Source organism: Sinohyriopsis cumingii, chromosome 19 (assembly GCF_028554795.1).
Source record: "Sinohyriopsis cumingii isolate HCF-2022 chromosome 19, ASM2855479v2, whole genome shotgun sequence".
In the NCBI taxonomy this organism is placed as follows: domain Eukaryota; kingdom Metazoa; phylum Mollusca; class Bivalvia; order Unionida; family Unionidae; genus Sinohyriopsis; species Sinohyriopsis cumingii.
The window spans coordinates 4,875,337-4,902,342 of record NC_142979.1 but is presented as its reverse complement, the minus strand read 5'-3'; the positions used below and the strand labels follow the sequence as shown (position 1 = coordinate 4,902,342).

General features: G+C 35.4%; 1 protein-coding gene across 1 annotated transcript; it reads left to right on the top strand.

Moving 5' to 3' along the window:
• The first annotated feature begins 18,662 nt into the window (after positions 1-18,662).
• Positions 18,663-23,001, top strand: LOC149775088 (cholecystokinin receptor type A-like). Its single transcript, XM_089943060.1, has one exon. It carries the CDS (start codon positions 18,788-18,790, stop codon positions 20,027-20,029), a length of 1,242 nt encoding a protein of 413 aa, XP_089799186.1. The 5' UTR covers positions 18,663-18,787; the 3' UTR covers positions 20,030-23,001.
• The last annotated feature ends 4,005 nt before the right edge of the window (positions 23,002-27,006 follow it).

Here is a 27,006-nt window from a genome sequence, read left to right as displayed (position 1 = left end):
ATTCTTTGCCTTGCGTCAAAGCGGCATCTTTCAAGGCGTGCAATCCTCGTGTCATCATCGGTTTCAATACTGGGAAACCTAGCGAAACGCAGATTTCAGCATATCTCCTAAACCATGTCCTCTCTGTCTAACGTCTCCTAGGTACACAGGGTACATGACGTACAAGACGTTAGAGAATCGTTTTCGAAAATGGAGTTTCACGGTAACGTCCCCTTTGGAGAATAGAATATTTTGTCCCAGATGTCCTTTTATAGCCATGCTGACACTGTTGAAATACTACTTACTGAAGGGCAAATAATAATGATGTACAAATTCGCGGTGAATGTGATAGTTGTTTCCACCTACCTAGATATTGGTAGTGGAAGAATCCGCTTTTATAGGAATGACACACAGTAATGGTTCGAATGTATGTCCCATAACATTGTGATTAAATGTTAAGAGGAAGCGAGTGATGACAACTCCCAGATAACCGCTACCTCAAGGTTTAAAATGGATTTGCAATTTGGTTTGAGTGTCGATGCTGAGATCTGCCATTTGCTTCAAGGCTACTTTGTTGCTCTCAAAGAAGTGTTTAAATTGATGTGGAATGTTAATGATGTCCTGCAGTAATTGACGTGCTGTCACCGTAAATCATCATAAGATTTCTCTGAGACTGGCTTCTAAGACACGAGCGAGCGCGTGTTTGTGCATTTTATTTCGCGACTGATACCCTACAAGGCACGAATCAATTTGACGGGAAGATGACAGTGAAGGGCGCCATGTTCACGATCTGTGAGACAGACTAAACGTTTCCGAAGGTTTTATATACTTTTTAAACGACGGGAGGTGTACACGACAGGTCCTCCGTCTTGGCACCATTGGTGAAACAGATGGGTACGAAATCTCAAATAATCGGGGGTAGTGAGTTTTAAGTCCACGAGTAAATAGGCGTGAAGGGTTTGAGTGACAGCGTCATACGCATGAGGCAGCGAAGGAGTTCCTAACTGTTTGGTTTAACACTTTTAAACAATCCCACGTAATGAGCATTGAGACTGATGGTGCGATGGGTTTACTTTGTTAAAACAAATCTTGGGTGATGTATATGACACTGACATTACGATGATGTCCTTTGCGCGTAAACCACAATTTAATTTCTACTTCTTCCTATCCTAACATGTCGCCGAAGATGACCAGATGAGCTTGACTGGGGTTAGACACTATCCGTTCATCTTCGCCAGGAATGTCTTCCACAAACATTATGGAATCTCCTGGACTTTCTCGCAGGAGGCTGTACTCTGATTGCCACTCTTTGAAACATCACACGATACGTTGAGGTGGAAGATCGATCCAATGATGTTTATACTAGATCAAACATTTGACAAATTTAGTTTTGCCTGAACCGCTCGTTGCAGCAATTAATATGTTAGGGATAGCGATGATACAAGCGCTTCCAACTAGCACGATCTAAGTTTTCGTCGATGACTTTGAAACTGGAGGAAGAGGGAGCAGTGACAGCAGAGGTAGCCATGGTGCAGGGTATGTCACTTTAGAAACCAACAGAGATAATACAAGAACTTTTATACTTTTTTCAGGACACATTTATTTCAAAATATTTTAAAATTAAACACGAAATACAAAAATAAATAAAAGCCAAACGGTTAGGTACATCGATAACACGAAAGACGAAACAATAAAAGCTAGATGGTTAGGTACATCGATAAAATACACATCAAAACGATTAAAGTGGAGTATAGACAAGTCACTGTAGGACATTTTTGGTGACGAAGGTGTGATATAGTTTGTACTGTGCTTAGAAGCTCTACAATTGGCACAGTCACACAGGTGTCCTCTCGGAATGGTCGTTCGGAGATGTGCATACCAATGATGGTCCTGTCCTGAATGGACATGTTTTATTAGGTGTCGGGTTCTTCTTCAGCTGACACTGTGGCTAACACAGGTTTAAAAGTTACCCTTTTCTCTGAACGTGTGAATTTATGATCACAAGGTCTTGGACATAGCTTGCCGCTTCTTTTGGCCCAGCCTCCATCTCTATATATTTTTCCAATCACGTACGTTTTGTCAGTGAGGATGTGGGTCACAGGCTACACACAAATCTTCGTAAACATCTTCAGTGACTAAAAGTTGACGAACAGTTTCCCGTAGAGTTCGAGAAGTAAAGAGATAACTGCGCAAGGCTTTTCTCAGAATGTACCACCCTCATGTTTTTGGTGGTACCTCAGAGTACAGATCGTAAAGAGCCCACAAAGAATTGACTGGTAAACAGAGAGGAAGTCACTAAGACACACCACACGTCGACCCAAATTCATTGGATACAATTCTCGTAGAAAGTGTTGATAATCCGCCACAGTATGAATAGTGTCATTGAATTCTTTCCACGGCAACTGCTGCATCACTACTGATAAAGGTCGTGGCATAGTAGCAAGTCTTTATACCCTCTTTTTTGAAGGTGATACTATACTTTTTGAACAGAAGCGGCTTTATTTCAGTACGTATGGTAATTGTTTATTCGCTAACTCAGACACCACACTTCGCAAAAAACGTTTCCTCTTGAACCAAGATTTGTTCGTGTAAAAGATTTTGGTAACCTTCTGTCTCTTCCTCTGGAATTAGGTATACTATGGGAACCTTGTTGGTAGATTAAGTATCATCGAAAGCTTTCTGAATCTCGTGTGATTCATCAATATCTGACCATTGGAACACTTTGAAATGTATCTGTCCTCTTATACCATTCTGGTACCAGTGGTTTAAACATCGGGGACGTAACGGATGCACCTGTTCTTTGCGTTTGACTTGTATTTTGACAAACCCTCGGCAAATGCGTTCTCTCAACTCCACAGGCAAACCACAAGTCTTCTCTTGTAAAGTATATATCAAAAGATTACTGAGGTTTCCAACTAAAGGTCGGTAGTAACAGTGCGGAGACCACTGAGCATGTTCCTGGTAAGCCGAATAATTCGTTAACTGACACTCCGCAACTAAAACACTTGACTATCACCTTCGCTAGAGTAGATAACTCCAGCTAATTATTCACTAATAGGTCCGCCTTTTTCCTTGGAAGGTTTGGAATCGACTTTCAAAGTTGCAATGTTCAGACAAACGCACTAGGAACGAACATTCTATTTCACAGGTTCATTTCAAAGAGGGTACTGTGAAACCCGCAGTAGTTTGCTCAGGCATGGATGACATCCGTAGTGTGGTAGCCACATGGTTTGACGTGCATGATGACATTCACCATGAAAATCAGTAAAGAGTCCACAATGACGAGTGGCATTGCTTTAGTATATGTCAGGTTTCAGACGCACAGCATCACTTTCCATGGTATGTATTGTAGTAGTAGTAGTCATAACAACTTTTCCATGATGCGGTACTGAATCACTGAGGTCTCCGCGTACTGCATCCCTGCGTTCGCAAGGCACAGCAGCGTTCTCCACTTGAGAATCACCGAACTTGAATGATGTCCGTTTGCTAGGATTTATCTTCCTCGCTTAGCAATGGTAGTCACAATGAACTATCAGTCTTGGTCGTTGTCCCTTATTATATGTTGACCAATATCGACGTGTCTGTACGGTAAAATGAAGTGTTTGAGATGTCGCACTCGCTTCGGGTACACGTTTGATACATTTTTTTCCAAAGACTGACTGACGATTCGGTGTTTCGGTAAACGTAAAATCTTGTGAGGTTGGAAGGTGGTTATTTAAAATGTAGATCCTCTTCAGATTGCAAAGCTTCTTTCAACACACCAAACTTCACCACTTGACTGGTGCGATAATTGAGAGTCAATTCTTCTTGGGGGTCCCGGTATTCGTAGCGGTAATTTTAGGACAGCCATTAGCAAAACTAAGAATCTTGTCGTTGGGGTGCTCGTCCGTCCAGGTTCCTAAATGGTCTCCTTCGATGTCAGGGTGACGGTGACCCAGGCGATCAATGTAGGTGCATCTGTCTGTGTCAAAATATAGCACACCATATCCTAGCAGTTCTAAAGCTTCGTACAATTTAAAGCCTGTACAAAGTCCAGTTCTTCTTCGTAATTGATTAATATCAAGTCCTCAGGAAGGTCATCCTCGTTTCTCATGCATTTGGTTTTGTCGTGAATCATCTGAAAGTAGAGAGAAGATTCTATCAAATACTCCGTCTTGGGTAAACACGATCGTTGTGCCATTATGCCCAACAGCAATTTAACATTACTTTGGCAAATGATCACCTTCCTTCGTTTTTTCTCAATGTAATCTAAAATGATGCCTTCTTGCATAAAGTATTTCTCACTGAATTTCTCCTGGTCATCGGGAACGTGGCACCAGTAAAGATATCCGCTGTCTTCTTGCTTCAGTTTCAAAAAGGCACCCACGTATTCCGCGAAAATGCCATTCAGAGTCTCGTCACTCTTGTGGTGCTGTTCTGTCTTGGGAAAGTGGTAAATTTCGTACACTTCTAACAGTTGGTATCCCAGGTCCAGAGCTTTAAACAATTCCGCAAAGACCCTCGTTCCTATCAAGGCGCGGTCTTTCTGGGTGTGCTGACATGTTTCGGCACAAGTACGGCGCAAGGGAATCACCAGCTTTCCATGGTAATGGTGGGGTAAAACAGGATGGTATCAGTTTGTGAGAAGCAAGCCTTTGCACTTGATCAATACTTCGTATTGGCGAATGATCTCTCGATCGATGTGTTCAGTCAGCAATTGTGGGAAAGTCACAATATTTGTCCACGTAAAGATACAGCAAACACACGTCCAAGTATTTGATTTATTCTCCATTCTTCTCGTAGGAGTGGTACAGCAAACACGTGGCATTCGTCCAAACTCCGTACAACCTGTTCCGCGGTTTCAGAGGTCCACAAGCTTGTAACTTTCATCGATACGTTAAAACTTGGGATCGGTTATCAAACGATGATCGTACTCGTGTTCCACATTTCCACCACTTGCTATCCTTGCTGTTCTAATTTTAATTGCCGCTGACAAGTGGTCTTGGACAAGTCTTCCATGGTACATTGTACAAATTCATTTTTAGTGTCAAGTTGAGGGTAGCAGATCGGAAATAAGCGACCGTTACATTCTTAAACGATACGGGGGTTTTCTAAGTCTCAGCCATCCACCGAATACGTGCCAAAGTTCTTTTCATTTTCTCCATTTCGTGCTTGTTGGATCCATTTGTCTTCCTTGTCACACAAGTAATGTAGCCTGCTAAGAGCTTTGACAGACTATTGACGTTTGACAAAGTTCGTCGTTTGAGGGCGTATGACAACCAGGGTCTTCCCGAGTATGCGTCATTTGCGGTACACTAAGAAACACGCTTCGGTAATGGTGCAGGCTTTTTTCAAATGATCGATCCCTCCTTGCTCCATGAAAAATTCTCGAAATTTTCCCACAGCATCGCCGTATAATGTCCACGTCGGAACGACAATACTTTAAGATTTCTTCCTGAAGGTCGAAAGGGGTCCGAGGCGTGAGTGTGATACCAAGCGTAGAAAGCTTCTCGTTGCTCGGTGCGCATGTTGTCGGGGTCGTACTAGTGAGCATCAGGCAAATGGGGTAGAACCGCATGTTGATTGGCTTCGGTATTGAAAAAGTGCGACAAATAGCCTTTGGCCATTTCTCTGTCATTTCAAATGTTTTAGCATTCGGCTCAATGGCATGGCCAACTAACTCATTGAATGTTTAAACTGCACTTGTCCCACTTGTATGGAAATGATTTTTGATCCGTTTAGGGTGACTTTTGGACGTTCGATGCTTTGTCCAGTATAGTATTTCAGAAGAAATTGTCCATCGTATCTCGAAAAATTGTGAGTCATAGCCGTGGCATAGCAATGGCAATCTCCGTAACGTTCGTAATGTCCTCTTGGCTCCATGTCTCGTCAATCGGATGTAAAGATCCATTGTACTTTGTAAGATAATATTATTCACAATATTTTGAGTTCAAGCTGAGCAAGCTTATCTAATGTTTCTCGACAATGGCTGGTAATCTAATTCCAATCTTTTTGAAGTTAAATATTCTAATATATCAACACTTTTTGTCTGCGGACACACCTGTTAGTGACAGCAAGTCGTTTTTTATTTTGTTTTTTATTCCAACACGCGACTGCCGTGCTTAGATCTAGTTGTTCTATAACAAGATTCTAATCAATTCAGTTATCGACACCCAAGTCTGACTTTATGGGAATTAAATACTGCACACTTGTTTGTTTCACCTTGTTTTTTTTTATCTTCAATAGCATTTTTGTTGTTTTTGTAGTTGTTTTGGGGTGTGTGGTATATAGTCAGAATCAAAAGTAAGAAAACAAAATGTCTCATGATATTTATACACACTGACTTCAAAAACATTAAGTAATCGCTAATTAATTAAATAAATTAATCACTAAATAAATCTGGACTGCCGCACAAAAGCACACATACCAGTTTATTAAACTTCCACCGTTTGTTACAGGTGTGTCAAGAGATGATACTAAGACTGACAAAATTTGTCAAACATGCATTCATTCAAGTATGAACTACATAAATGATTTTGAATTTAGACACATTTATCAGCTCAAGCTGAAGAATCTCATCTTATGCATTTTAAAAATGCTTTCTAATTTAATTCCAGTAAATAAAGGTGCCAATTTAAATATTCTAACATACATTTCCTACGGTCATTGCTGTCTGCACAATCAATTTAAGGGATCTTGTGTGCTCGAACCCATGAGTGCCTGGTTCAGAGATACTTTTACTATACATATTACTATATGTGGCTTATACTTTTTTCTATACATATTACTATATGTGGCTTATACTTTTTCTATACATATTACTATATGTGGCTTATACTTTTTTCTATACATAGTACTATATGTGGCTTATACTTTTTCTATGCATATTACTATATGTGGCTTATACTTTTTCTATGCATATTACTATATGTGGCTTATACTTTTTTCTATACATATTACTATATGTGGCTTATACTTTTTTCTATACATATTACTATATGTGGCTTATACTTTTTCTATACATATTACTATATGTGGCTTATACTTTTTCTATGCATATTACTATATGTGGCTTATACTTTTTCTATGCATATTACTATATGTGGCTTATACTTTTTTCTATACATATTACTATATGTGGCTTATACTTTTTTCTATCCATATTACTATATGTGGCTTATACTTTTTCTATGCATATTACTATATGTGGCTTATACTTTTTTCTATACATATTACTTTATGTGGCTTATACTTTTTCTATACATATTACTCTATGTGGCTTATACTTTTTCTATACATATTACTATATGTGGCTTATACTTTTTCTATACATATTACTCTATGTGGCTTATACTTTTTCTATGCATATTACTATATGTGGCTTATACTTTTTCTATACATATTACTATATGTAGCTTATACTTTTTCTATACATATTACTATATGTGGCTTATACTTTTTCTATACATATTACTCTATGTGGTTTATACTTTTTTCTATACATATTACTCTATGTGTGTTATACTTTTTTCTATACATATTACTATATGTGGATTATATTTGTTCTATACATATTACTATATGTGCCTTATACCTTTTCTATACATATTACTATATGTGGCTTATACTTTTTCTATACATATTACTATATGTGGCTTATACTTTTTCTATACATATTACTATATGTGGCTTATACTTTTTCTATACATATTACTATATGTGGCTTATACTTTTTCTATACATATTACTATATGTGGCTTATACTTTTTCTATACATATTACTATATGTGGCTTATACTTTTTCTATGCATATTACTATATGTGGCTTATACTTTTTCTATACATATTACTATATGTGGCTTATACTTTTTCTATACATATTACTATATGTGGCTTATACCTTTTCTATTCATATTACTATGTGGCTTATGCTTTTTCTATACATATTACTATATGTGGCTTATACTTTTTCTATACATATTACTATATGTGGCTTATACCTTTTCTATGCATATTACTATGTGGCTTATACTTTTTCTATACATATTACTATATGTGGCTTATACTTTTTCTATACATATTACTATTTGTGGCTTATACCTTTTCTATGCATATTACTATGTGGCTTATAGTTTTTCTATACATATTACTATATGTGGCTTATAGTTTTTCTATACATATTACTATATGTGGCTTATACCTTTTGTATGCATATTACTATGTGGCTTATACTTTTTCTATACATATTACTATATGTGGCTTATACTTTTTCTATACATATTACTATATGTGGCTTATACCTTTTCTATGCATATTACTATGTGGCTTATAGTTTTTCTATACATATTACTATATGTGGCTTATAGTTTTTCTATACATATTACTATATGTGGCTTATACCTTTTCTATGCATATTACTATGTGGCTTATACTTTTTCTATACATATTACTATATGTGGCTTATACATGTTTTCACCTACAGCTGCAGATTTATTTTCCTGTTTACTAGTCAGGCAAACACCAAAATAATCTTCCGTATAATTTTTAGTTACAGGTGCTTTGAAAATAACTAATATCGATTACGTTGGGAATGCCGTACATAGCACACATGCCAAGTTATCTTCTTGTTTCAACGGTATAAACAATAACAGTAGCTTTGAATTCAGATACACGTATTACCACGGGTAGATTGTAGTTTGATTTGGACGTGATTTGTAAACGAAATAATATCAAAAAGGCTGTGACACGAATCCTAACCCTCTGTCGACCGGAACCCATGTCTGCTGGAAATAAAGCTATCTATTTTAGACCTACACTCTGGAACCTAGGGCATTAATTTTGTACAGGACAAGAATTTAGCTTGCTGGTTGTGATCGCAGGTTCTGCATACAGTGTGCGGATGCTATACGTTAGAATAGATATATTCGAGATTCTAAATATGTTTATAATATCCCTGATATCCATCCTTAGTTCAAGGATGGAATCAAATTGCAAGTTTGCTTTAACTTTTATAAACTGTTATATATGCAGATGTGGATACATAAATAAATGTGAACATTTCTGACCGATTTAAATGAAAAGCTAGTCTGTACACTTCGTTTTCAGTTTCGATTATATTTGGATGAATGTAGATTTGTTAAGGATCACAGCGAATCAAATGTGTTTATGATGTCAGCATCCTGTAAGTTTCGTCTTCCATAATTTTATTTTGTATTCCACATGACACAGGTACAGCACATGTTATAACTATTTGCGAACACGTCCTTTAACGCACCAGTTATCACAACGCACACACCTAAAGTCTTCAAATTGCACATACAATGTCTTAGAAATACTGGCCCAAGTACCGCATCCAGTTGTTAAAAGAGATCAGTTCAGTCCCGCTTCCAGTTGTTAAAAGAGATCAGCTCTGAGTAAACAGTTTTATTGAAATAGATAAAGTTACATACATTTCAAAATTACATAAATGTCTTATTGTTGATAACATTACACTGTGCCACTCTTCACTGAACATGTATCTTCACCAGCTAAGAGATATTTCGTAAAAATATGTCAGATAAGTTCCTTGTCATTAATTGCGACAGATCAGATAAGTATGATATGCTTAGGTTACAAGTTACGTCATATCAATGACCTATCCAAATAATTATCACAACATTTCTAGCTGTGACGACAGCGTTTGTTTTAGAAAATGCATCTTATATATGTCAGGTTTGTGAATTATCTCATAGAATCCACTTATTTTAAGTGTAGGTTCACTTAAACCTTGATCAAAATAAATATGTATTATTCTCCGGCTGATATCAATATTTCAATTACCCATGCATATCATTCACCCCAACGGAAAATACATATATCCAAAAGTATGTGCCGATAATTGCGGATCAGGGTCTATATTAATTAAGCAGTGCAAACTGCGTAAGCCCTGATCTCCGTGCTGCATTTTAAGTGCTTCGATACTGCAATGCTTAGCTGTTCGTTATATTGAACATTCATACAAATGCACAGCAACAAAAACAATTAGTATATAAACTTAATCTTTCTTAAGCGTCTTACATAAAAGCATTTAATTATAAATAATTTGATTTCAAGGCTGACCGATTCCGATTTTGCGAATGCTTTAAATTTGGCCTATTGTCAGTCGTAAACAGAGTCTGCGCGTCAATTATTATTTTGACTTCGATTTCCTTTCGGACTTTTTCTGGAGTTTTGTCTCACATATAAGCCTACTACCGTACACATTACAGTAATCTGTTCCAATGTGTTCAGAAACTTGGCATGCATTTCTATTTTTGAAGTGAGGTTTAGTTTTATGTTGATTATTTTTGCCTGAAATTGATATTTGAGATATAAAAAAATTCGGTATTTAAATTTGAAAGATTTTGGTTTGATGGAGAAAATGATGATTTAAAAGAAGAAAAAAATAGTACTAAAACAAAATATTATAATGAGCATTGTTATGTATATTTAATTTTATTGTTTGTCTGCTAGTTTTATTTTTTTTAAAATTTCATTTCATGTTATTGTAATGTATCAATTTTTGCTGGACTTAACCTTGTCCAAAAAATGAATTTATTTCTGCTTGATCTGATTTACTTTTTGTTTATTTTTTTATTTTATTTATGTAAACGTCTAATTATAGCTTCATTATTTTCTATGTGTATGAGCTTATTATCCGAATTATTATTCAGGTAAACAAAGAAGGAGTAAATATGTTGATCAGGGTCAGATTTTTGGAGATTCCTAAGTGAATTTTGAAGGCTATTATGTTCTAAAAAAAACAAGGCTAATTAGATCATTCTAGAATGTCATTTTCCATTAGGTAATGGTTGTTTTTAGAAAATGCTAATTGTGGCCTGATGTCAAACAGAGAAGATTATTATCTTGTGTCTGTGAGGATTTTACCAGTGGTGCTTTAATAACTAGCACTATCTGTTGTATTATGTAGTGACAAGTTTGGGCTGAATTTTATTTTCTTCAAATTCTTGAGTTCAAGGGATTATTTTCTCTGGAAATACTAAAGTGCTCTGATAAAATTCTTGGATAAAGACAATTCATTGGAATTTATACCGAATTCAAACCTGTAATAATATTTATGTGATTCAACAAAAGACTGTTGACACATCAGTACTTCGCAGGCTATAACAGACACGTCAACGCCTCCAATTTTGGATCTATTTGGGACTTGAACTGAGTTTTATTCGGGACTTTTTATTACTAGGACTTGTGTTTTTAATTCTTGGGTTATTTTTGTATTTAATTCGCAATACAATAAGTTCTTTTTCTCATTTTTCACTTTTTATTCTTGGGAAAGAGTTTATTTGTTAACCTTCACAAAGCTTGTTGTCTTCACTCTTTTCTGTTACATTTTAAGAGCATAGACTCGTAACAATACAGGATATGTACAGCTGAATATGGTACGTAAATTATTATAGTTGCCCAACGAATCTTTGAAAAAATAGTCCTATGTTGTTAAATATAACACTATCTTCAACATCACCACAAGCAAATTATGGATTTTCTCTCCAATGATTAAATTATAATCATTGTGTACATTATTATAGTCATTTCCAATTCTTGTATGCAGAATAAATAATGTCCTGTTATCAACTGAAATAAAGAACATGCACTTGTGTTGTCTTGTCTTCAATTTTACTTCTGAAGATAGAAAAGTTGCTTTTACATTTGTTTGAATCAGGGAGTGAATTTCTATCATAAATACAAAAGTGTTAAAACGATTTTCCACTTTGTTTTAGAGTATGGCATTAATTCCTATAACATGTTTGCTGTTTCGAAGATTATGCCTGTCTGTGTCACTAGTGTGGTGAAATGGCAATGGAAAAACGGAGAGACATCGTTTTATGAAAGTAGAATAGTTTATGAAACATAGGAATATTTGCCAATCATTTCCATTAGAAACCTTCATTCTCTTCACATTTTAAGTAAGAGTGATCACACGTTTCCCTGCTTCTAGCTGTATACATTTCTTTTAATTCAAGACAGTTTTCAGTCGAACAGGTATCCCATGCAACGTAAGTATTTTTTAGTGAGGGCGGATGAATGTAAAATACATGCAAGGATAATTTCCATTCACAGTATGACATCTGCAGGCAAAAGTACTTGGTCAAATGGACTGCAGATGTTTATTAAACTACTTGGTTAATGAGTCTTTAATTAAAATACGTATCTTGACATGGAACCATTAGTACATGATCTTCAGAGGAATGGGTGGTTGAACGTGGAATGGGACGTCTCCAACTACCTCAAAAAATATAACTGAAAGGCTCTGAATTTTAAATGGAACGATATATATAGTCTGTATTTAATCACTTAAGCTACTGTCACAACAACGCTACAGTAATAATAATAATAATAATAATAATAATAATAATAATAATGATAATAATTTACATGATAAGAATAATAAAATAGGTATTACCTTTAAAACAATTACTATGCAGCAGGTTCCACCATTTGTATGAACTGCAAAAAATCACCTTTTAAAGATTAAGAAGACAGCCTTTGGAAATAATATATTTAGATTATGAAATACTACATTCTCAGCTACTTGACATGGGGTGTTATATACATTCATACATACATACATACATACATACATACACACACACACATACACACATACATACATACATACATACATACACACATACATGCATATATACATACATACATATATACATACACACACACACATACATACATACATACATACACACATACATGCATATATACATACATACATATATACATACACACACACATACATACATTAAATATTAATAAGATAGCCTTTGGAAATAATATATTTAGGTTATGAGATTCTACATTCTCAACTTCATTGCATGGGATATTACATACATACATACATACATACATACATACATACACACACACACACACACACACACACACACACACAAACATACATACATACATACATACATACATACATACATACATACATACATACATACATATATACATAAAGTTCAGTGGGCTTGAAAAGGCTGCAGAGTTCGATATTTCTACTTTGTATAGGTTTATACGGAATAAAAGAAATAAATGTGATTACATTCCCGAAATCGAATCAAACGGAAAAATTGTGCGCGACCACGAATCTGTTAGAGAGTTATGGGCAAATCATTATTCCAGCTTGTCACTACCTGACAGTACTTATCTGTACGATAAGAATCATTACCAGATGGTCTTAGCAGAGGATAGAAAACAGAGTAAAGAAACCTATTCACACTTTGATGAAGTTGTTGATAAAATGCCCACTAGAGAAGAAATCAGTAGTGCAATTAGCTCTCTCAATAAAGATAAGGCATGTGGTCACGACGGTATTGTTGCTGAGCATTTACTGTTTGCGGACAGTCCAAGCAGTGTACAATTACTTGAAATTATATTCACAAAAGTGTACGAGGCCGAGAGGTACCCGTGCTACTTTTAACAAGGTTTGGTAATACCAATATTTAAAGGAGGAGGAATGAACAAATTAGATATGAATAATTACCGTTACATAATTATAATTCCAGTGCTTCAGAAAGTCCTAGAACAAATTATATATAGTAGACTACTCCAAATCCTTTGCAACAGGGTTTTATAAATAATTGCGTAGTATCACTGCAGCGTTCTGTATTAAAGAATCTATATGCTACTATATGGATAAAGATACTCCTGTCAATGCTACATTTCTTGATAATGCTAAAGCCTTCAACACAATTTGGCACAACGGGTTATTCTACAAGTTGTACAGACTTGGCATCAAAGGGAAGACCTGGAGCATCACGAAAGACTAGTTTGAGAGAATAACAAGTTCTGTTTTATTTACGGACAAGCTGTCCAAACTCTTCGATATTATGCAGGGTGTAGGACAGGGCCGTACCTTATCTGCCTGGTTCTTTCTTGTAATGATAGATGATTTGATCGCTGAATCAGATCACACTTTGCGAGGTCTAAAACTTGTCGATCTCCACCTGCCTTGTGACTTATTAGCAGATGACACAACTGTAAATTCTAACTCGCATCATTCAATGCAACAGCTGCTTGATACAATTTCTAACTATGCAAAAAGGTGGAGATTAAAATATAACGCAGATAAAAGTTGCACCATCATGTTTATTAACAAAAGAATGATTGGTATCCCTTCTTTTCTGTTCGACAAATCTCCAATTCCGATAGCCAAAAGTAAGAAGTATGCCGGCATACCTCTAAAATACAACTTAAAACCAAACAACGCGATACAAGAAGCATGCCATACAGGCAAGCACTTGTTAAACTCTTTTTATTTTATTGGTATCAAAGACGGCGGAATGAACCCTTTAACAAGTCTGAAGATTTGGAAAAGAATTATTCTACCTCGGTCCTATATGGATGCGAACTATGGTCAGTTATCACTAACTCCAATATAGAAGAACTTGAGTTATGCCAGAGATATGCAGCGCGACGTATGCAAGCTTTCGATAAATATTCGCCTACGGAGGCAACGCGTAGTACCTTAGGACTCTGGTCAATGGAAGCATACATAGATAGGATGAAATTGCTCTTTTTCAACCGACTGTGGAAGGGCGATTGGACTTTTATCTGGAAAAAAAATTTCATTATGCGCTTACGTCAGTATCTGACCAACACGCTAAAACAGACGGGATTTATACCAGATATTGACAGAATAACTAAGAAATATGGTATGGGAAGTGTTCGTTTAGACTATGCAGTAAGAGTACAAACAGAAGGAAAAATTGTTTGGATTCGACATATTATTTATATTATTAAAAACCATGACGAAACTACCTGGAGAGCAAATATGGAACTAAGTGGTGATTTAATTTACTTCCGAAACATTCATTTGGACTTAAAGCCAAGTAGTATATGGTTTCTTGTGCGTAAATTTCCATCCATGTTAAGGCCTCTCTCTGAAGTAATGAAACTATATATCATGCCTGTTGGTAAAGTTATGATATGCAAAGTCTGTGGAAAAGATACTGACGACATAGCGAAACATCCTATTTATGGTTGCGAAATGGTACTTGAGGAACGAAACGTTTTCTGTGAGAGAGTGATTGACTCTTTAGAGGTTAGAGATGGGGGTTAACTTATTCAATCAAGAAGACGATATATTGTTGGAGACACTTCTTGGAAGCAGGGTTGACTGCATGTCGTCTATTGACGATGATGTATCGGATAGACTCATGCTGGTGACGGCAAACAGCATAGCTTCATTCTGCAATAAAATGTATGCCCTAATATCAAGCAACATGTTCAAACATAATATAAAAATAAATAGTAAATTAACACTAAAATAAAAATTAAAAGGCCAACGTCTTCGTGTCAAATCCGCAAATTTTGCTGTATGACAGCTGTATACAGTGTATATGTTTATGTATATATATGTATGTGTATATGTATGTACATATGTATACGTGTATATGTATACGTGTATATATATATATATATATATATATATATATATATATATATATATATATATATATATATATATATGTTTGTGTGTGTGTGTGTGTTTGTGTGTTTATGTATATTTCCTAGAGATTTTATTTTGTATTTATATATCTCATTTTGTAAATGCATTAGTTGACGATGTATTTATCATGCTTGCGTTCTTATCTATGCTGTGTCTCATAATCTTATGATACGAACAATCTGTATCTTAGTAACCTAAAATAATCTTTGTTAAAGAGATAATGAAGTCATTTAGACAGTCAGTCATAGATAAATGCTTGGACGCACGCATACGCGCAGACAAGTATATATGCATAAATACTTGTGTCATATAGAAAGAACTACATATAGAATTACACTGTTATATATTTTCCATTTCCTTTTCGTTACTATTTCGAAGTTAATGTTAAGCACATAACAATATGGTCGTATTAACTTTTCGAAATATTATCATCATCAAGCAATTGTTAAAAGATCAGTGCCATGCTTAGCCAAATGATTACAGATTTACATAATTGCAGGTATTGAGACATTTCGTTTTGTCAAAATGGTAGCTGACACAGTACTACTGTTGCATTTTTGTCACTTTTCTGTTCTATTTTATGACCTTGTATTATCCTGAATTTGATTAACTTGTTTAATCTCTGTTGAAGAGGAAATAAAGTCAGTCAGTCACTCAGTCATACATCCATCCATCCATACATCCATCCATCAGTCATACATACATACATACATACATACATACATGCATACATACATACAATAAATACATACATACATACATTAAACATTAAGAAGGAAATAATATATTTAGATTATGAGATTTTACATTCTCAGCTACTTTACGTGGGATGTTAATACATACATACATACATACATACATACGCATGCACGCACACACGCACGCACGCACGCATACACATACATACATACATGCACATACATACATACATGCATACATGCATTCTTACATACATACATACATACATACATACATGCATACATACATACATACATACATACATACATACATACATACATGCATGCATGGATGCAGGCAGGCAGGCAGGCAGGCAGGCAGGCAGACAGACAGACAGACAGACGACTCATTCGTGTCACATTAACAGAAGAAAACCAACAAGATTTGTAGTTTTCCATAATTCGACAGATAATTTTTTCCTTAGAATACGAATTGAAAATTTAAAAAGAAGTTACTGTACTGTGAATTAAATTCCGAATAGTCCTTAAAGTTCTATCACAGGTTCAAAACGTACAGAGTATTCCGAATGACTTCCACTGGTGTTCCAAATTAATTTCAATCTTGAATGTGCTGAAGTGCCCGTAGCCTCGAATGTACGAATGTGCCAACAGTCTTGATGAAACCCAAACTGTCCTCGAATGAAGTCACAATAACCCCAAAATAATGATTAGGCCGAAATTAATGATAATTCCTTTGGAAATCCAGTGAATAATTGAAATAAATACATTTCCTAAAATATTAACTGCAGCACAACTAAAATTGATAAATACTGACCTAAACATAGAAAATGAGTACCTCTAATATAGCCAACCTTAATATAAAACCTAAGACACAGTATGAGGACCAGGAAGAGGGTCCTATTAAATGGAAATTCCATCCAACTGTAAACAAAATTCGTTCTAGATAATTTGGAAGGTTGGAATCAAGACAGTATCTAGAACTCAAACCAAATAATCATTTTTACCCTGCATAATATTATGTAAGTAGGCCAAAGTTGATAGCTCTCTTTCTGTTGTGTATGCGTTTAAAAATTACAGCTTTAGCTATGAAAAGGTGATTTCAAGAGAATAATTACTCTCGATGATGAAAACAAGTTTGTAAAATCAAATCGTCAAGTTGAATGAAAGGAAAATTCATGTGAGTCAGGAAAAAATATCGTAGCATCAATTTAGTTCTTTATTTGTCTGACTTTTCATGTTATAATGCCTTGCATGTTATGATGGCATAATGTCCGTGTTGACAATAGTTGCTCAAGCAATGTGATCAAAATGTATTTACTTGATATAGACAATCTTCAAAGGGGTACACAGCTCCGGTGGCCTAGTGGTTAGAGCGTCCGCCTCGGAGGCGGGATGTCGTGGGTTCGATCCCCGGCCGAGTCATACCAAAGACTTACACAAATGGTACTAACAGCTGCCTCGCCTGGCGCACAGCATCAAGAGGTTAGTGTTAGGACTGGTCGGCCTGGTGTCAGGATAATGTGACTGGGTGGGACATCATGCTACATGTCTGCGGCATAATGCCCCAGTGCTAGACATCACTATAAACTGCCACATTGCAGACATCGTAGCGATATGACTGAAAAATTGTTAAAGCTACGTTAAAAATCCAAATCACATCACATCACACATCAAGGGGGTACATATGTTACAGTATATTAGTCAGAATGGTATCTGCACATTAGCTACACATATACTGTTTAAAAAGGTCGAGGCCTAGACTGGGTAAAATAAAATAAAATCTGTCCCCAAACCATGCCCCACAGATTATAGTTGCATTGGATTCAAATATCTTTGATTTGAATATTAGGCACATCATTCTCTGCAACCGAAATATAATATAGCAGATTTTGGAACTTTCGCTAAAAATGTCTACCCATTCAGTCCACTACACAACAAGAATTATTAAATATGTCATAAATCAATAGCCTATAATAGCAAATACGTCATAAATCAATAGCCTATAATAGCAAATATGTCATAAATCAATAGCCTATAATAGCAAATATGTCATAAATCAATAGCCTATAGGGATATGGATTGGGCAGATCGAGATTAAAAAATGAAATAGAATAAAATAAAACTCTATATGCTCTCTTGTTTTAGCTGAATTTTATACTTTAATTATCTGAGCCTTTAATTGTAGATATGGTTCTCCTTAGAAGTGTTACTAAAAATTACTATCCATAAAATCCACACGCCAACAAAAATGTGATACCTAAACTATTTCTTCTTTGTTCATATGCATATTGTTCTTAACATCTGGCTGTATTATGCAATGCACAACAATGAACTCGCATACTCCTTTGTTATTTGTTGAAATTTCAATAAACACTGTCTTTCATAAGTACATCATTTGAAAAAGCCTGACTGCTTGGTACCAATTGGTTTGTACACCAGGAAGAGAAATGAATTGAAATAACATAAATAGTTTGTGTCCTAACAAACACACACAAAGATTATGGGGCATGCCAACCGACGCATTAGGTTACGCTGGAGTAACTGAGCTAATTGTTAAGATTTCTATGTTCATTTATGTAACGCTGGAGTACAGATAATTGTGAAAACTTCATTACACGACTAAGAACTAATGCAAAGAAAGATTATGGATGGCAACGGAAGCACATCCGGAAAAGATAATCAGGACCTCCTGATTGAACATCTAAATAATGAGAAGGTCCTAGAAAACATTGGAGGCATCATATTCGTTAGTCTTCTGATGGTTTTGGGTTTTGGAGGAAACTCAATTTCACTTTTCGTGTATCTACGAAAATACAAGCCAGCTACTCATCGAAATTTTGTCGTTTCTTTGGCAATTGTCGATCTAGCAACATGTTGCGTGCCAATGCCCTTCATTTTAGTGACTCTGAGATACCCCATCACGTTCCATAACAGTGCCCAATGCAGATTGCTTCAGTTTGTGACATATTTCACGTGTATTGGATCCGCGTTGATTCTTGTAACAATTGCAGCGGAGAGATATCGCAAGATTTGTGTTCCCCATGGAAGACAAATCTCCGAGCGCATGTCTAAATACATATGTGTTCTAGATATTATGTTAGGGATTGCATTTTCATGGCCTGCCGCTGTTATCTATGGAAACAGGACTTTTGAAACTGGAGTTGACCATATTGTTGGTACAGAATGTAACGTGAGCGATGACTTTGCAAACACAAAATATCCTGTGTACTTCAACGCATTTTTACTGTTGATTTTCTTCGTATCATTGATAGCTCTCTCTGTTGTGTATGCCTTAATAGGAAAGCAAATACTTCGTATCAGAAAAAGAATTGTCCCCCAATATAAACCCAACATTTCAGGCAGATACTTGGTACTTAAAACAGAGACTAATGTGGACGCTTCCTCGCAACATTCGAAAAGTGAAAATTCTGGCAGCGAGATCTCTAATGTCTCCACAATCTCTCTCGAAGAAAATGGACAAGTACAACACTCGGTTGAGAACAAAAGCAAAAGTAAAAACATTGTGTTAAGTGATGGAGACAATGATAAGAAGGGCATGAAGAGTCAAGAAAAGAAAATCATTGCGGTTACACGAGTTGTGTTTATAATTACGATTGTGTTCTTTTGCAGCTTCTTGCCACATTTGGCACTTCGCCTTGTCGCCTTTCTAAACAAGAACTTTGTACATAGTCTCTCATTTTCAGAGCGTTCAGCCTATCAGACATTTCGATGGACCTTCTTTATCAACAACATGGCTAACCCGATCATTTATGGATTATGTGACAAGAAGTTCATGCAAGAAATCCGTCTGTTGTATAGATCTTGTTTAGCAGCACGCTTGGTTAGAAACCAAAAATGTGATTGTGGATAGTTTCAAAAGTTCTTTTGTTTTGTAAAATCTGAAACATACGAAAATTAAACGTTGACACAAAATCAACAAAACCCCGTGATTTTATTATTTTGTTCAGAAACTATAACTACTAATACAAGCTAGTTTATCTTAAATAACAAAGATCATAATAACTTTTATTTCCAAAACCTTTGTTGAAATAAGTGCAACGTTTTAGGACTTGTATATTTCTCCATTGTTTCTTATGATGCCTTTTAAAGTTTCTATTGTGTTGTACATGTATATGATGCCAACTAGGACGATCCCAATTTTTTCTAAATAACTCTAATCAGTATTTCCCGTTATAGAATCTCACATTACGGATGGCTTGCAATATAAGCCCAGGTAAATAGGCTATTATTTCCATTAACTGAACAATTTTTTGTTACAAATGAACATCTTCGAATACAGTGTAATGTCATTGAAACATTGATATAAATCATGCTTCCTGCCATCATAGAATCTGTATTCATTGAGAGATTTACGGAATGAATTCTTTTCGTTATGAGTTTATTTAACATTTATCTATTCAGAAGTTTTAATTCCTTATAAGTTTGTGAAAATGTTAAAGATGGCTTTACTTTTTATTCTTACTTTGTGTTTAAAATCTGAAAACATATATCAGCTTAATTCTTATAACTAATTATACAGTACGATTTCATGGATTCATTGAGACTTTAGTATATACTGTTGATCAGATCAGTATAGTGGGGTACAAAACATGTACAATAAACACTTAAAGCAAACAGTGTTGTTCGAAATTCGGGTGGAAAATGCATGTTTAATTTTTAAACAATTATTGCAGATTTGGAGCTTTACCTCGTAGATCAAATAAGTTGGCTAAAGCTTAACAGTCTAAATATCGGTATACCCTATAATGTTATACTAGGTTTAATATACTGTACACCTGAAAATTCATATATTTCCGTAGAAAAAGACGCTTTATCTGTAGTTGAAAATGACATTGAAAGTTTTAAATCTTTGCATTCGGATGATCATATTTTCCCAAGAGGGGATCTGAATGCTTATACAACACAGCAACGTGAGTACAGAAACATTGATAGAAATATTCGGCTTTTCGAGAATATTGATTATGCTGCTGACGTGAGTATGCACGTTTTGTACTTTGTTAATCCTATATTTAATGGATGGTCTGAAAGGGACAACAATATTGGATTCTATACATCTTATTGTATTATTTCAGTTAGTTTCATTAAACATTGTCTGGCTGAAAATCAACTGTTTGAGATAATCAAATGATTTTGATGTCCCAGATACGTTATAGTATATACAAACAAATTTACATTATCGGATGTGAATGAAATCCAGTTTGTATCAGGCTGGCATGACCGCGTTTAATCCTTCTCTTATTTATACCATTGTGAAATAATTGTTAACAAGAGCATAAAGCAACAGACTCTTTTAGTACAAATCATTCAATTAACCCCAGATATAACTGTTATGAAAATAGGTGTAAAGAATAGCCCTTTCCAATTGCTTGTGTCAGTAAAACAAGAGGAGTGGTTTGATGGAGAACTTCAAAATGCTAAGGATAGCGGTGAATTTCCTTTTAGAATTTCGGTTCAATAGATTTGCTCAAAACTTAGAACCTTACTATAGCCTTCAAATTAAGTTACAAAAAGCTAATTGCAGACAAGAAAGGCCAACATGAAACTACGTTGTGCAATAGGCTAATGTTTATATCTTATAAATAAACATACATCATTTTGGAATTAACTTAAATCAAGATTATCTCATGGCGAACAAGATTATGAGGAATGGCTTACTAAGATTCTGAATAAAAGTTTCTCACATTGGGAAGACGTGAAGGACACACTATATGAAGAAAAATCGGGATTTCTATGTGGTTACAGTTATTGTTATGCCAGTATTCCAGTTTTATAATGCTTGTATCTGTACTTGGTCTCTTTTCATTGTACTGTCTTGAGACGGACATACATCAAAAATACGTGTACGCTTTCAACGAGATCGATCGGCAATAATTTCTTCAATTGTGCTGATTTGTAACGTTGTTTGTTTAATGTGTATTATCGTTTATATCTGTCTCCTAGAACGTTACATTTTTTGCAATGGAGCTATTGCTCATATCATTCTGTTTTACTGAGCCCAAAGTGGTTGAGTTACCGTTTCTAGCATCCGAAACGGAGGACATTGGTTCTGTCTGTTACGTGGGTTTGTTTAATCTTCTGAGGTTCCCTGGAAAGGCGGGAGGTATCAATAGGACCAAGCAAATCCACATTTAAGACAGATAACAGTTGTCCGTCCCTCTTGATTTATAAATTGCGGCCACTAATCAAAATTCGGAATTACATCAAAATTCAGCTTTGGCTAATTTATCAGTGATGACTAATTTAAATCAACTAAAAACATTTTGAGCTCAGGGATGGAATAATTTATTATAAATCCAGATTTTGGATTTTACCAGATTTTAGACTTTTGACGAGTTTTGAATTATATAGAAATTCCAACTCGTTGAAAATAATTATAAGAAATAATGCTGCTAATTATAATTGATCTGGTAAATATCTGCTATATCTCTTTAATATAATTCATAGATCTGGTTCGAGAGGATTTAAGTATTTATTATGGTACCAAATATTTTATTTACATTTCATTTGTCCAGATTTTGGAAACTCTAACTACCTTGTTTTCTAGAATTATATATAAGTAAATACTATAAATCATCATATAAATTAACAAAACTAAGGTGATTGCACCCATTATAATACAAACAGTAATATTAGTTCCTCAAATGTAATTTAGAAAATATAACTCTGGTAAATACTTTGCTAATTCATTTTAACCTTCTGATGTTACTTACAATAAGAAACTCTGTTATTTTAAGCAAACATGAAATTGTGGTGTATTGTGAAATTTGAAATATGGCAAATGAAATTATGGAAAATGTAAAATAAAAAATAAAATAAAGAAGAACATAATATAACAATTTATTTTTTATTCATTTATGACATGATGACTAACATATATTACATGTTTCTTCTCAATGATATCTTCCGTTTTTCTAGACTTTATTATCGTGAAATATCAACACCAGCACAGCTTTCATATATCTATCCTATTTTCTTCTGAAGTCTGTAACAGGCCAATAAAGAATGTTCTATGACTTGAAGAATCCTGCATAATAAAATTTAAACAAACTTTTAGGAACTATACATAACTAGACGGAATTTGACGGAATTTGACGAAGTTTTGAAGATTTACATGTTATTCTAGTATTGCTAGTACAAAACAAAATAGATGAAAATTGCAAAAGTAATTCTCTGGAGAGTGTTTTAAGATGAGTGCTTCCCTCCATCGACGAGTGTTTTAGGACGAGTGCTTCCGTCCATCGACGAATGTTTTAGGACGAGTGCTTCCCCTCATCGAGGAGTGTTTTACGACCAGTGCTTCCCTCCGTCGACGAGTGTTTTAGGACGAGTGTTTCACTCCATCGACGAGTGTTTTAGGACGAGTGCTCCCCTCCATCGACGAGTCTTTTAGGACGAGTGTTTCCCTCTATCGACGAGTGTTTTAGGACGATTGCTTCCCTCCGTCGACGAGTGTTTTAGGACGAGTGCTTCCCTCCATCGACGAGTGTTTCAAAACGAGTGCTTCCCTCTATCGACGAGTGTTTTAGGACTAGTGCTTCCGTCCATCGATGAATGTTTTAGGACTAGTGCTTCCCTCCATCAAAGAGTGTTTTAGAACGAGTGTTTCCCTCCATCGACGAGTGTCTTAGGACGAGTGTTTCCCCCCATCGACGAGTGTTTTAGGACGAGTGCTCCCCTCCATCGACGAGTGCTCTCCTCTATCGACGAGTGCTCCCTTCCATCGAAGAGTGTTTTAGGACGAGTGCTTCCCTCTATCAACGAGTGTTTTAGGACGAGTGCTTCCTTCCATCGACGAGTGTTTTAGACTAGTGCTTCCCTCTCTCGACGAATGTTTTAGGACGGGTGCTTCCCTCCATCGACGAGTGTTTTAGGCCGAGTGCTTCTCTCTATCGACGAGTGTTTTAGGATAAGTGCTTCCCTCTATCGACGAGTGTTTATGACGAGTGCTTCTGTCCATCGCCGAGTGTTTTAGGACGAGAGCTTCGCTCTATCGACGAGTGTTTTACGACGAGTGCTTCGCTCTATCGACGAGTGTTTTGGATTAGTGCTTCCTCTATCGACGAGTGTTTTAGGACGAGTGCTTACCTCTATCCACGAGTGTTTTAGGATGAGCGCTTCCCTCCATCGACGAGTGTTTTAGAACGAGTGCTTCCCTCTATCGACGAGTGTTTTAGGACGAGTGCTTCCCTTCTTTGAGGAGTGTTTTAGGACGAGTGCTTCCCTCCACCGACGAGTGTTTTACGACGAGTGCTTCCCTCCATCGACATTTATAATCGAAAGAAAATGATCACTCCCTCGTCTGACTTGGAGGAAAAGTGAGAGAGAAATATGGGTCAGTTTGCACATGACGTGAACGACAATTAAGTCCCTGACAATTAAGTCCCTGACAATTAGTGCACAATATGAGAAAAATGCTGACAAATTACATGAAATGCAGGAAAGCATTAAACAAGTTGAAAATAACAAATCTATCAAGGAAAGCTCAAAAGAATTCCTTCGTGCCAGCGTAACTCAAAACAAAGTTTCAAACTTTAATGCGCAAAGCTTGCATGCATGGCAGATAGATGTCTCAGGGCTAAATTTGGTAGAGTAACAGTGCAGATTTAAATACAGATTCTGTTAATAGAGTTTGTGTATCTGGTCTGGACTCGGTTTTTGTTGGAGATTCATTGAATTCTTACTTTGAAGAATGCCGTCGTAGAATTTCTATTTAACTAGAAATTTGTATGGTTAAGTCATAGTTTTCCATTGAGAAATTCTATGAAAGGGATGAATATATAGTGTACTACTAGTACACTAATTAAATTTCCCATATAGATGCAGTATCCTTCAAAGTGCATAAGCCTATAACAATGATTGTACGTTGTACCCTAATAATACCTGTAGCAATATTGATTGGCTAATCGTGTTGCACAAAATTTATAATAATATACGTGTAAAATGAACCTCACTGACTGACTTAAATGCTGTAAAAGACCGACATCTTCACTTTCCCGATAATGTTAATACAATAATAACAAGTTAAACGTTTGATAACATTTATATAAACGAAAACTCAATACTAATATGGTTACTCATGTTGTCTATTCTGTAGATGACCAGCCTAATGTTTGTCATGCAAATTGACCCTCCACAAGGACATGATTCATTGGTTTCCCACGTCAAAATGTACTGTGATGATGCACTCAAGTTCTTCTTTGTCATCCTCACCTGATGCTGGGTTTAATACTATGAGCTTTTTGAGTATTTCAATATAATGTGTATCATGGTGTATCAGAATTTACCGCCACAATCAACTTCAACAATTACTATTGGCACTAGTCTGATGTCAATTGGTGTCATACTTGTGACAAATAGTGGCACTAATCTGATGTCAATTGGTGTCATACTTGTGACAAATAGTGGCACTAATCTGATGTCAATTGGTGTCATACTTGTGACAAATAGTGGCACTAGTCTGATGTCAATTGGTGTCATACTTGTGACAAATAGTGTCACTAATCTGATGTCAATTGGTGTCATACCTGTGACAGATAGTGTCACTAGTCTGATGTCAATTGGTTTCATACTTGTGACAAATAGTGGCACTAATCTGATATCAATTGGTGTCATACCTGTGACAAATCGACAACAGTAAGCAGTTAATGGAAAAATCTTTCATTTTAGTGGGTATTAAATAAACAAATGTATTGTCTTGAGGTTCAAAATTAAAAACGATGTCACTAGAATATTGCCCTAAACAATAAAATGCTTTGAATAAATGACAACTTTGGCTATTAAAATATATTATCTCAAGTGAATAATTAGTCACTTTCATAAGTAATTCATAGTATATCCAAAGACTTGTCTGTTTTGATCATCTCAATGACAAGGTTTAATGAAGTAAGTATTGAAAATTCTAACACAATTCTTTATACAGTTGCCATAATTGCGTAAGTTACTAAATTTTAACTCTGCCGCTACACCTATTGATTTTGTATGTAGGAAAAGAACGATTGTAAATTTTTAATCATTCCTTTACATAGTTGCTAAAGCTATCATACATACAATTATATCTTAAGTTTAAGTTTATAATACAATTCATCTAAAACAAAAAAAAATAAAATATAGTTTTTCTATTACTAAGCAATGGAAGGCCAAACCAGTTACTGTGAAAATTAGAGAGCGCTAAACCAACATTATTGCATGTAACTTGCTCAATTTAATGATGAAAACTAAGTATGTAAATTTTAACATTCTAGACAAACAAGCGTTGTTGAATACAATGTAAACTTAAAGATGTAAACAAACATGTTAGATTATACGTCAAGATAAATGAATGGACAATTCGTGTCAGTCAGGAAAATACCGTAGCATCGATTTAGATATACGTATGACAAACTTTTCGTGTTTGATGCCCTGCATACTATGATGGCATGCTCTCGGTGATGTCAGCAGTCGCTCAAGGAACGTGATAAGAATGTATTTAAATGATGCAAACAATTTGCAAGGTATATTAATCATACTATATTAGCTAATCATAGCCAGCTTAAGTAGGTCGACCCTATGATAGGATAATGAAAATATCTCACTCCATCTAAGCTCTCTAGTTTATAGTTGTAATGAGTAGTAAACACGTAGGTCTCTCCATTTAAAATATGTGGCAGTTTTTAGAACTTCTGGTAACAGTCTACCCATAAAGTCCACAATTTCTACCCATAAAGTCCATAATTTATACCCTAAGTCCACAATTTCTACCCATAAAGTTCACAATTTCTACTCATAAGTCCACAATTTCTATCCATAAATCCACGAGCGAACAAAGATATTACTAAAATGAGTTATAAA